The 13761-nt window shown below is 44.2% G+C and overlaps 1 protein-coding gene across 1 annotated transcript in view; it reads left to right on the top strand.

The window, feature by feature from the left end:
• T265_11458 (hypothetical protein) overlaps window positions 1-13761 on the top strand; it is a gene marked incomplete at both ends in the record, with an annotated part of 75417 nt that overhangs the window by 51110 nt on the left and 10546 nt on the right. The window contains 6 exons of the mRNA XM_009178115.1: window positions 335-895; window positions 2878-2962; window positions 3038-3117; window positions 9077-9255; window positions 10643-10808; window positions 11998-12352. Of these exons, the coding sequence (XP_009176379.1) occupies window positions 335-895; window positions 2878-2962; window positions 3038-3117; window positions 9077-9255; window positions 10643-10808; window positions 11998-12352 (1426 nt within the window). The remainder of the gene's footprint in view (window positions 1-334; window positions 896-2877; window positions 2963-3037; window positions 3118-9076; window positions 9256-10642; window positions 10809-11997; window positions 12353-13761) is intronic.

Genomic DNA, 13761 nt, shown 5'->3' with positions numbered 1-13761 from the left:
TTTTAAATGTATAGGTGGTAATGGTATTCTCAGTTTCCATTCATGAAGTTACTTTATAGGTGGATGAACTCATTTGACCGAGCATGGCTTAGGCAGGTTGTTCGTTTGTGAAAATCCCGATGGAAATTTTCTCACGCTACACAAACGGGAACAGTGCTTGATTTATCCACTGGCTAGCACGTTGCTTGTGTACATATTGTTATCAAATTCAATATATGTGTTGTGTTTTATATGTTGCATTCAAATTATTTCAGCTATTGCTCCTCTATCTATGTCGGTTTGTTTGTTCTGCCACGCACTATTTTCACACAACTTCTCTATTTCTCTGACTTAGCCACCAGCAACCGTTGCAACATCACCAGCTCACGAATCTCCTCGTTTACCGATGACTGTACCTGGACCCAAGAAAATTAGCCGTTTGGTCACATCACACAGTCTTCGAGCGCAGGTAGAAGGTCCTACTCGACACTTGCCAATGATGCATCCTGCTACTGGTTCACTCCAATATCTCACGCCCGCCAATGGGGAGGTGGATAGCCCATCAACTGGAAAGGTGGATATCGTCAACACTGTCGTACATGCAGCGATTTCACTGACAGCTCGGTCCTCCGGTGACTTCTCGCATCTGTCATCAACACCTCTGCCGATTACAGAGAGCTGTATCATCTCCAGTACACCACATGACTGGAACTCGGTGGTGGAACTGCGCCAACCTGATAATAATGGAGTTCCGCGAACGAAAGTGCCAGCGGTTCGCATACCATCATCCAAGGGCCGGATAAAATCTATTATCGATGCTCCCGGATCTCGATTGTCAATGGTTGAGCTGACACGTGCTGATGAGCGTCCCTTGTATTCTAGCTCGTCAGGCATCCCGCCAACACCGCAAGTGAATGTGAGTGAACTAGTGTCTCATTTACTGTTTCATGTTAGCTATGCAATGTTCTTCTTGTTAGTCCACCATTTCTACCATAGAAAGTCATGACGAACCAACCCACTCATACTCTGATAACTGCGAACCATGTACCGATCGCAGCGTAGCCGCAAGTGCTTGCTGACCAAGTGGTTCTTCTTGTTAGTCCACCATTTCTACCATAGAAAGTCCTGACGAACCAACCCACTCATACTCTGATAACTGCGAACCATTTACCGATCGCAGCGTAGCCGCAAGTGCTTGCTGGACCAAGTGGTTAGAGAGCGAATTTACTGACCGGAAGGTCTATAGTTCAAACCCGACCTCTGCCTCTCGACTTCTCTTGTCTAGGCTTGGGCAACCTGACAGTATCCCAGGCCTTGTGCAACCTTCAGTTGACGGGAAGCAGACCATTTGACCTAGTTAGGGGATAATCTTCTCGGTGATGCCAATCGACAATTTTCAGCTTCAACCTTGAGCAGCATACCAAGCCTTCATCAGAGCAATGTTTTCTGTCAGTATGCATTCCATTCTTTTGAGAAACTTCTCTAAATGAATGAATCCGATTCGCCTTGTAATGAACTTCCCAATCATGAAAATGGTACGAAAGACGTGTCATCTGACTTGTCTTTGTCTAGCTAAGTGACACTTGTCTTTTTTCGCTTCACCTGGTCATAATCGTATAGTGACTCACTGTTTCTGCACTGTTTACATTCTGAGACGTCCGGTTGCGTTTCCTGAGATGCTTCGACAAAATCATCAAGACGGTCAACTAAGCATCTTGGAATATCCCAGTAGCAATCGAAATCTGGATGGACATGTCTATCGATGTCAAACTCGAGTCGTGTAGATATGGATCAATATTACTGAACGACAGTTCTGTACGGCGCAGCAGTTCATTTCCGACTGGAGAACACAGTCGGAAGCTTCACTTCACACTAAATTGAGGCCCGGCATAAACTTGTCGGATGCGCTCTCCACAGGAGAATTACGCCCTCAAATAGGTGGGCTCGTACCTTAGCATGAACAATTTACAGAGGAACAAACTCAGACGACGTGAACTTGGAGGATATGTACAAATTGCCTGTCTAGCAAAGTCCAATGGATTGTCCTAGGAAGTGGCAGGGGTTGCGGAAAAAAAACTATTTGTTCCCTCGAACCATGCTTCTACTCTGTTTCCAGATTATTCGCTACTTTTTTGATGTGCTAACAGATCGAACCATAATTTTGGTCATCGTATTCGTCCGTTGACTGGAACTGGAAGTCACACAAGGGGAGAATGATGGCTCAGCTGGTAGAAGATCTTGGTAAAGGCAAGTTTGTGGAGTGCATATTGCGTATGCTAGACCGATCCAGTTTGATAGAGTTACTCGATCTTCGGAGAATCATCATCACCATCATCGACAGCATGACACCAGTGTTCAACACTGATGCTTCACTGCCGTACGACGTGGGTTCATGGTTGTACGTGGGCTGGGATACTGCCAGGGCGCCCACACCTAGACTGGAGGACGATTAGGGTCCTCAACCAAAGCCTTTGGCTCAAAAGCCTAACCGCAAGGCAGCGGTGTTTGGCAGGAAATGCAAATACATTACCATTTCTACGGAACAAGTCGCCATATGTTCCAACCCCCAACTTGGAGGGCCAGGAGACTGTGTTCTTCAGACCTCTAACCATTGACCAACCTGGTATGAGAGACTGTGAGTGTCGCGGGACACTCTCTAGTATGGCTCAATGGATCGCTGAGGTGCGCAAACCATCACACCACGCTAAGGTCCAGTCTCTTTGTGACGGTCTTCGGAGAATAGACAGCCTCGTTTATTGTAAGACTCAAATTATACCCAAGCCAATGTGTTTGGGATTTTTCCCTTCACTGCAAACCTATAGTATCAATATCCGTTCTACTCGAACTGGACTGGGTTTCTCAAATATTGTAGCACCCCATTGGTTTTATGTATTTCAGATGGGTGCTTGCTTCTCCTTGGTGTTTGAGGGATGTCCACTCAAAATCAATTCCACCGCCACATGGGTGAACCCGGTCAATAATGGTGAGTAAAGCACTCCCAACACTTGATAATGTATTGAATCCACAGCCAGTTTCCTAACGCGAACCTATTTTGTAGGTCAAATTCTTCTGTTCGGCACGAACGATGGAATATACTATCTCAGTTTGAAAGACTTGGCGGACAGCTCACTGGAATTGGTAAGCGTTTATGTTCAATAGACCTTTTCGCCTCTGCGTGGTTTTTGCCGTGGTGCTGGCGAATCTGTGAGTGGAGAGTGCACTGGAACATAGCTATCAGCTTAACTACCATTTTGTCACTGTTTTATTGACCGAAATACATCCAAATCGTCAATAGATGAGGTGAATCTGAGCGAATTCACTGGATAAATAATCGTGAACGAACTCAAACCGACTAGGGGGGAGTTAAGTGACTCATCCGGCCTGTTACCTATGCTGAGTAGGATGACACGACCTCTAATAGTCACTCGTCCGCCACCATCTCACCAATTCCCGTTGAACAAATTGTGGGAACACCCATGTCTTTGGTACATGGTTCGTGGCTAACCAACTAGTTGAAACCGACCTTTAGCAAGTATGCAACGTTATTGACCACGCTGCTTGGTATATCAGTTTGTGAATGAGTCCTGTACTCGATTTCAACAGCGTTGCTTTTTCTACAGATATTACTCCTATGTTTGCTCGGTCAACACAGTAGACAGCTGGTCGGATGAAGGCTGTCACCATTCAACTTTAATATTCGCTCCAACCATGACATAGCCTTTGAATGACCCATGTTTTCTCCCAATGGTACACTAACGTATGTTAGCTGGGTGTTTAGCAGCTGTCTGGTATTTACTTTATTTTGTTTTCCCACATACCGTTCGCAATCTCTTACGTCAGTTCTTTTGGCTCAACTCATTCTTTTTTAATCAGTCCATTGTTTTACTCCCGTGTGTTTGTTTCCCAAGATTGATCGGCTGTAGTTACTTCACGAGAATCGATCTCTGACTGTGGGTTGTTGTGAACACTGTTCATAAAGCGATTGATCAACTGAGCTAATGATATCCATTGTTTGCTAGTGATGCAATAAATCGAGTGTCAGACAGACAATTGGTCTTATGTGTGTGTGTTGCAAGGTGTGTATTCCTATTCCGTCACGGGCGAAGCAGTCAACCATTCCGCCTTAACCGGGTTAATCAGCATGTCGGTACCGTAGAGAATATTGCAGACCCCAATGTAATAGTCCCAGTGAAACGAGTATTGTTTTGTATACAATGGATAGCTTTACAGCATATCCTTTGGTGTTTTTTGCCTGAAAACTCACCCAACATCAAATACATCCCGATAGGACCTACAAGTTTAGCAACCCCCAGTTTCCGCATTTCGAATGATGCTGTTCTGTGGACTATACAACCCGAAAACTTCCTCGAAGATTCTTACTGAAGGTATTTAATAGTCTTGTGATTTTGAAGTAGTTAGAGCCTCTAAATTTCCTAGCTCGTCGACTGCACGCTTTAAACTTATGACTAATTTGTGTATGTTTATCATAGTAATAAGCGATTATTCAATGCAAACTACAGTCGGAGCTGTAGTGAAGCAATTTCTGATGCAATGATCTGAATCCTGACTGAATCCTTTACACTAGGAACTCCAATTATACGTTATTCAATGGCAACGGAGACATTGCATTTTCCGTTCCGTTTTTCGGTCCACTTGAATTGTCACTATTTTTCACACGAATTTGCGTGGGGTCACCCAACATTGTTTTACGTAGGCCCATAGTTTCTGGCATCCTACCAACCGAAAAGTAACAGTGCACTTTGAATCTTCTCTGGATTCTTCATTAATCCGTCCAATTTATAATTATCAACCCCGGATTCACAGTGAAATCCATCGGTTTTTCACTAAGGATTTTCATTGCAGTTTAGGCTCGCGCTCGGCTGATCACAGAGGAAGGTTGGCAGCTCACCTATGGACTACTTGAATCGAGTCGACTGTCAGTGAGATTAAACCCCAAAGGCTTCTTTATAAAAATTCCATCCGATAATGATGTCCACTCTCTCCATTCATGTTCAACTTCTTCATTGATGGAATAATAAGGCGATCGCTGGAAGATATTCAAGCCCTGGTGAGAGCATTTCCGATCTGGAATACACAGACGGCATCACCCTCATCTTTGAAGACCAAAGCGAAACAAGCCGCGTTGAATAGATGGAATACCATCATAGCATCTTTTGGTATTGGACTTGTACCTTCAAAGTGCAAAGTCATGCTTCAGAACATGCACTCTGTACATATCCCTTACAATTCAAGGAGAATCACTGGAGATTGTGGAAAACTCTACATACCTCGATAGTTGTGTTAGCTCTGAGGAAGTGTGTCTGATGAAGTCAGTGCAAGAATCTCAAAGGCTCGAATCACGTTTGCTAAATTGCGTCACTTGTGGCGTCAGAAAGGCATCTCACTGGATCTTAAGGGTCGTGTGTACCAGGCTACAGTAAGGGCTGTGTCGTTGTATGGGTGCGAGACGACCTCTGCCGGTAGATGATGTGAAACGCATCGCCCACACCCAGCTTATAAAGTCTACACATATTGTATATCCCCTTCTCTTACATCCACTCTTTGGCAAACCAAATTTTGACAAATAGTATCGTCGTACAAAGTTTCCTAGTGACCTGGTAGGATGAAGTGAACCAGTACCAATTCCCGTTTTAATTTCAAGCTGTCCTTACTCGATGTCGTTTGTTCGGTGGGTACATTCTGCTTTCTCTTAAGTGCTGATTGTACCGCTGCAGGTGTGCAAACACAACCTCACTAAGAAACTCTGTGCACGCTATGTTGGCTTTCTTGTTGTAGAAGTGCCATGTGACTTCGGTATGCTCACTGATATTTGGCGGATAGATCCAAGCTTTGTGGTAACTGCTTTCCTCATCTTAATTATACTGGTTTAGGTTTTTGCTTTTCTTCTCTATCACGCCACACATTTCACAGTGGAGAAGTGAACAACTTTTGCTGTGGGTCAGTTCGTGAAATTCCTCCTTCCATATGCATATGACTGACTTTCGTTGGTTTGAATTGTGCTGGTCACAAGGAAGACTGGTTTTGATTTGTCAGATGTGGTTTGCACTTCTCAGTTGGTCATGATTCGAATCCCATGGTACAGCACGGTTAAGTGGTTTCAGTTTCATGTACTCCAGATCACCTTTTCTTCACTGAACTGTCCAATTAGGTGATAGTTGTATAACTTTCCAGTCACCATATCACCGACGTAGTTAATGATCCATCCACTATAGTGCGCGCAGTGTAGATACGGCCAGCAACTGGTAATCTGATGGAATTTTGGTAGCTTGAGTGCATTCATTGTTAGTCGATCAGGTGGGTGTTGATAGTTGTTTGTTGTTGTTTTGTTGGGTTCCTACTAGAATAGAGCAAAAATGTTGAAGGAATAAAGTCTGGGGATGACCGCGAAAAGCTTCATGTAGTCAGATAATAAATGAATTGGTTTCAATATGAGCGTAAGGCACATACAACCACCTTTTCAATCCACCGCTCGCCTGAAATACTCAAGAATGAAGAAGCTTCCGTGTTTGAACGAGATCCACATCCATCAGAAACTAGAATGGGTAGAAAAGCATATTAATTGAAAAAGACAACTGGAGATACGGGGTAGTCGGTGGTGGGGAAAACTTCAATTCACACGGTCCATATAGCTCAGCATGCTTGCAGTGTAACCCCAGGCATATTCGATCATAGCGACGCATACCAACTATCCCGTCATCTTCAATTTCGGCAGCTCACACGACGAGTCCGTCAGACCGGTTCTCACAAATTCGTAGCCGTTGTGCTGCTCTCTCGTCATTCCGTCGAATCAGGACGAGGTAATTGTGGAGTTCACGGGGCAGCGGAAAATATTAGGTGGTGGCTTTCCTGCAAATTCGACACATTGTTTATCAGGATCACCTATTTCAATTGTCGCGGAGAGAAGACGTTTGGTTTCTCCGACGTAGTACACAGCTCTGTGTCGTGCTTTATCGGCCCTAACAACTCTTCACAACCACGTACCGTGTCGTGTTCACACAATTGTAAAGTTTCATATGCATCCAGCAACACATTCCATCCATTTATTGTAAGTCAGGATCATACCATTTCACTATTTCCACATATCTTCACATCAAAAGCAGCTCGACTTCGGTTCGTGTTGATTTTCCGTACCTAGATGTGGTTTATTGGCCATACAGAGGCAGTTTTTGTATACACATGAATATCCTCATTTTCGAAAAGGTTGGTTGTCATCCGTTTTACGTCATTCCACTGGACGTTTCATGGCTGGTTCTGTTCACCTGCTGCCTACTTTTGATTTTTTCTATTCTCTATTTACGTGTGATACTGGAGCTCTATGGTATTCCCGTGAGCTCCCTCCCGTTTAACACTTTGTTCATATGAGCCTGTCGCTTTTTCGACGGAGAACTTATTAAAGACACAGACTACTCTTATGCAAACAAACCATGATGGTGCTGCCCTTTATTCGTCAGTGTATGACTGTCTGCGTCTGATAATCCCAAAAAGTATACGCATTCCTCTTCTTAGCTGACCCCCTTGGAGCTGTTGTCGAGTGACTTGACAATAGCCATACCGATATAGTCGTAGGGTTTTTCGATCTATTTGCACCCGTGACATCTACTTTCGTTAGGAAGTCGAATTGTCACGCCTATGGAGGTGCAAATAGTATCAACACGCTCACTCAGTCAGCTCTCCCATTCGACGGCTGTCAGTTAATGGTAACAAACTGTCAGTGGATCTGATTCTCTGCCACTATCAATCACAGCTCAGTTACCACGGTGAGGGTTTCACACTGGTCGTCGAGGATCGCGATACAATTTTAGTTTGCATTCATGCGATGGAGTGTGTTAATTATGTCCATGGTTGATTTCGTATCGATTATTTTTGTCTGACGGACACTGGAATAGGCAGTCGGTTATCATCGTTGTCTCCGCGTCAGTAGATCTGAATGTGATCGAAAAAGCCACAAAACTCATACCAGTTTTCTGCATTAGCTTTCGAAATAAGTTTCGGATGGAATATCCAGCAGTGCAGGTGACAGGAAACCTTGACTTTGATATTGTCGCCGAAAATCAGGTTTTATTGGGCTAGTCATTGAATAGTCAGTGTGTGGCGTCCACAATGAATGAGACGTACATACCATCCGGGTACCTAATAGGCATTCGCCTGAATTCAGGCACGGAGTCCGTGGTTTGAAAATTGAATAGAAGGTAAAGTACATCCGAGCACTAAATACGGACGAACGGGTGGGAGTTGACTGACATATTTCCCTCAGTTCGGCGCAGGTGCTTTATCTGCACCAGGAGGAGTTTCACCATGTCAAGTTGGGTTGGAAGCAAATAGCAGTGCCAGAGAAGCGATTCGAATGACCCATGATTACGTGGAAACTGTGATTGTTGTGGGATGTACTAAACCTCCTCTCCGGAGATCGGTGACTGCGTAAAGACCAACCGTGAGCTGTTTATATATGTCTGTATGTATGTTCACCCGTGTTGCACAAATACTGCAGTACGTCTTCAAGTTTCAAGTCCATATCGGTGTGAGGTGCAGTGGTTTGGCTTGATATCTGTCATTTGTGCTCTGGATAGTGCTGAAAATTCTCTGTAGCTGCTCAGTATCAGATCTTAGTGAGTTAGCACCATGGTTAACGTATATGGCTAGCATCTTTTCTCTCTTTTCTGAGCTGTCAATTATGCCTGAAAATGGCTCTGTTGTTCAGTATATCATCTCTGGACATTTGCCCGCTCAGTTAATTTAGACGGACAAATTTTCCTAAATAAGCTTCAACTGTCTAATCGCTTCCCACCTTTCGGTTAACTTGCTGGTTATTTTCCCTTCAGCTTTGGAAACAAAAGATATGAGTATATACCTCCTCTCCCCTCCTGTCAACTCGTGAAGTATCTAGGCGTTCAACGTTCCTGATGAACACGGGTTGGTGGCGTTGGGTTCGTCCACTCCGACAGCTGTCTCTTGAGACTAAATGCACTCGAGCTACTACTTGCAATTATTTTAGAATCTGCTTTATGAATAAACTCAAAGCCGGAAACATTTTTTCTCATAGTTCGTTACTGGTGTGCCGTTTTTTCCAATGTTCCAGCTTTTCCCGCGAAGATGCCTTTGGTTGTCGGTCGTCAGAGACACCATGATGTCCTTATCAGGTCGCCATCCTCAGCTATATTGTCATAATTTGGTTTCTTTGATGAAGCTGAAATCCCAGGGTCATGTGATGAGTGGAAACCCGTCAAAATTGGGGAAACTGACCAAATTATTTCCAAAGTACGTTTACTATTTGAAAAAATTGCTGCTCGATTTTAGCTTTTGAACGCTGTGTTATCCGCCTCTTTATCCTGTTTCATTTTCTGCCAAATGGTGATTCGTGGTTTTGGAATCATGTCGGCAGAATTTTCAACTATATGTTTGTTGTTTCTCATCGCTTTCACCATGCGCACTTGTATTTTCGTCTGACGGTCCGTGAGGTCCGTGAATCCAGCCACACATTTCCTCTTTTGAGAAAACTATTTTCCTATGATTCCCCTAAGCTTTCAGAAGTTGGTTTCATCTGGACTAGAATAGACTGGCTGATTCCTTTTCTAGCGGAGGGAGCCGACTGGCAGTAAATGGGCTTCATCGTTTACCGGATGATCTGGTGTTAAGCCATCGGGCAAAACCATTATGTGTTCACGTGCATCCCTCCACTTGTAATGTGTCTTGTAATCTGTTAAACGAGAAAACTACTCGTAGTTTCGCTTAAAACGAAACAAGAGTTTCAACTAGGTTCAGTTAATTCTCTCGTTCAAATCGAAATAATGTGCGGACGAGTGTATTTTTCGCGTTGGATTCTATTTCTTATATGTTGATTGGCCCGTCATGAACAGTCCCAGAGGAACCTCTTGATATTCCGATCGTCCGCATCATGAGTAAGCGTTTTTCCTATTTCCCACATAAATGTGCTTTCCATGTAACTTCGTGTAAGTACGGACGCGCGTTTGACGGCACTTCTCCAGTTTGCTTTGATGGCCTTATGTATCTTCGGTATTGGTAATAATACTGTTAGTTTACCGTTGTGAGTCTAGACCAAAACAAGCCAGAACCCAGAACATTTCTGCGTTTTGAAACATCCTTGGGTCTCGATGATGTTTGATGGTCAACAATTCAACATACCAAATAAGCTTGCGGAACCTAGATGACGAAGTCTCCCTGGAAAATTCCGCGTCACATTTCTTCCTGCATTTCGATCAAGTAGACAGAAGTTTCATTTTACGACAGTTCTCAGGGTCGTGGGATTGACGGACAGATGGCATAATGATGACCTTTCCCAGTGAGAGCCTGCAAGGGAAGGCAACGTTACAGGAGGCTTCAGTTTTTCAGGTGATGTGGTAGTTACTATGGTGTCTGGGGTCCTTCCGTATTTCTGGACAGCGAACGCTTGCCACACTCCTCCAGACAGCAATTTCATGATCACTTGTCATTACACCCTTGTGTTTGGTCTTCGGCACAACACACACGCCAACCGACCGACCGACTAATATCGACCGTGTCGTTCGCCGACAGTCAACATTCTGCTGCACACCTGAGTGTTTGCTGTGTCTCGTTTCTTCTCTGCCCTCGGTGCGTTTCTAGGCCCAGTTGCGCTTGCAATAAAGTATTGTTTGTTTGATTTTAGGCGGTTCTCCCCGTCCAAAAAAGTTCCGGACACGAAGGGCTGTCGACGAGTGAGTGTAACACGTAGTCCATTCAACGGAGCGAAATACCTGTGTGCAGCGATTGGCAGCGAGATTCTGGTGATGGAGTGGTTCAATCCCGTTTCTTCCTTCATCGAGATTAAACGGGTAAGTTCCTGGTTATCCGAATCACTCGCCTTTTCCCCTCTTACTCCTTTTCCAATAACCGCGTCATCATACCTGTTAGTGGAAGTTCATATTTTGGACCAGAGCTAGATTCTCAGATTTGACATCCGGCGAATGAAATCAACATATGCTAAAAGCCCGAAAAACGCGCTGGATCTGTTTCGTTTTCCAACCCGCTGATTTTCCGCAGACAAATTTTGTTTGCACAGCAAAATCCAGATGAGGATTTATCGATTCACGTGATTGACAGAAATCCCGATAGGAAGTCAGGTTTCGTGTTTGAGAACTGATACACCGTAATTCGAATCATCGGTGTACTAGCCGTTTTATATTGTTTTGACAGTTATCCCTATTCGTTTGCGAATCATTCCGTTAGCTTAACTGGGCGGTTAGATTTGGTTCGATTTATCGTGCAGATTGGAAAAACACTACAGCTGTCCATGCTTTTTGGGAATCCCCTGTGTTGGATTCTGGCTGGATTCGAAAGCAGCGCCTGTAGAAGTGAACCTGAACGTCCCTGTTGAATCCTGGATGCTTGCTTAGCAGCTTGTGATGGTAAGATGCGAGTGAAGGTTTGGTGAAATTCTCATAGTTGATTGCTGTCGAGCGGCTGACTGTGACTTATCGTTCCGTGACCGCGTTTTGTGATCGCTTGAACTACTGTGGGTCTATTTTCTCCATATTCTGTGTGGTTAAACAAACAGCATAAGTAACAGTTTTGGGCACCTGATTTATTTGCTGTAGATACTGAGCAACCTATAAAGCCACTTTCAGTGTCCCGTCTTTTGATTTATTGTTCCAGATATTCATTCAGTTCGGCTAACGACATATAAGCTCCGTCAGCAGATCATTTAGAGAACTATTTCGAGGCAATTTTATCTGTTAAATTGACCTATTCTACTGAATGCTACCACACATCACAGACCCAACATCTGGTAGCGTGAGATCAATTTACAAGATTAGCTGTCTTTCAGCTCTGCTGCCTGCATGTTATATTAATCATCTGGAAGATTCACTTTTTTGTAAGCTGTCGTTGTGGATGTGGCCTATGGCTTTCTGGATATGATTCGTCTGTAGAGGGGGTTTAATAGCATGTTTTATTTTTGGATCATTTTTCTTATAATATGCTTCCAATCTTGGTAATGTTTTGGAATATGCTTCCAATCTGTAGATATTCGTTCCGGATATGCCTTCACCCCTATTGACGTTCGATCTACTGATCATGAAAGATCGTCCGCTGCCTCTGGTTTGCCTGGGTGTCTATCGGCATCATTCCCGTCAAGGCCGCGAAAACAAACGGTACCGTCTACAGTTGGTGGATCTGAATTTGAACGAACATCCCGCGTCTCCAACTACAGTGGCCGATTCATCGCGCCGTTACAGAGCTTCCCTAAGTTGCTCTCAGCCTACTCCTTTGATGGAGTCTTCTCAGACCGCCATAGTTGGCTCTCCAGCTCTCTCTGCAGAGGACAACCGCAAACCTGATCATCGGGCAGAGTACCAACGACGGAATGCCCTATTTTTACGTGAGTTTCCTATTTATATTGTACCATCTCTTGTTCGGGGATCATATTCACTTCCGATTTTGCATAATGAATGAGCTGGAGTGGATGGATCAACCTGCTCACCGTTTTTCCTATGCCGTCCGGTCACCGTATCTCATCGACCTCGGAGGTGATCGTTTTTCTACTGTACTTTGAAGCCGTACGAAAGCTTGGAACGCTCGTATCTCAGTGTGTTTTTATTGGCCTTCTTGTGACTATGTCCATCTACAGCAAAGTTCCTACCAGAATCACATTCCGTCAAGGTGGCTATTTCGTAGGAACCTGCCACAGCCGTATGAGAGCAAAAGTGCACCGTTCTCTGGCTCGTCATCTCAATTAATAATCTGTTTTGGTAAACCCGTTCGACGGATTGGGTCTTAAGGACGGCTGGTTGTAGTGCACCTGAGCGTTCCATCATAACTCTCCCCATCACAGACAACGGGAAAGGTGCGAACCAATGCAACCGATCACCAGTTTCAAGTACCACCGTTTGATTATGTTTACGTCTTACTCGGACTCCAAGCATTCTTGCTACTTGTTGGTAGTGTAAGGATATTGTGGGCTTGTAATTGACACTTTGTTCTATAAATCAAACCAAAACGCCGAGAACCACTATACAGCTGTTCCATCCTTATTGAGATCCATAAGCAATGACCATTTCACGATACACAGAGTTCAGACTTTTAGCTGGGGGTCGCATCTTTGAGAATTCCTGAAATTTCAGCATAAATTGGCCCCACTTACAGGACGAATAATGAAATATAATCCTTCAGCTGTCGCACCCTTTCGGTGCCTAGCTGCCATGCCACCAGAAGGAAGCAATTACAGGACGAAATTCCCATTACACTACTTCCTGCTTACTTGAATAGCGCTCTAGTTATTTCATCCCTGAACCTATATTTTAAGGAGCCGATGCAATGCGAGACAGGCTGCATTTCTGTTGCGTCTTTCTTCAGGACGACAATATCCCCGGCCTATTCAGGGCCCGCAATCAATTGAGCATTGGATGTGAGCATCCGATATTTTTGAGCCCATCGCAAAATTGAAAATTGTAGGCGATACTGGGCAGCTTTACCGAACGCCAGAGTGTAAAGCGAATGCCGTCATCTCTCGGATGCGGACTTTTGTGCTTTTGTAGTGGGCTCTGATGAGACTCAGTAGATTGTCTGGCACATCGTCGTCTTTCAAGGCACACCAAAAAAGCCTATTGAGCGAGCTTTGGTTGGTTTCTGGAACTTATAATCATATTCTAAAACGATACATCGCTTGTGTGTTTGATTAATGCAACCTCTCGGTGAATGTAAGCCTCAAATTCATCGTGATTTGACATCCTCTCGCTCTTCCTGGGCGATGCAGAAATAGTACGAGAAAGAGTTAGTCTACGATACGTA

Source organism: Opisthorchis viverrini (assembly GCF_000715545.1).
Source record: "Opisthorchis viverrini unplaced genomic scaffold opera_v5_498, whole genome shotgun sequence".
In the NCBI taxonomy this organism is placed as follows: Eukaryota; Metazoa; Platyhelminthes; class Trematoda; order Opisthorchiida; family Opisthorchiidae; genus Opisthorchis; species Opisthorchis viverrini.
The sequence above is the reverse complement of the archived record's forward strand: the minus strand, read 5'-3'. Positions and strand labels throughout refer to the sequence as shown.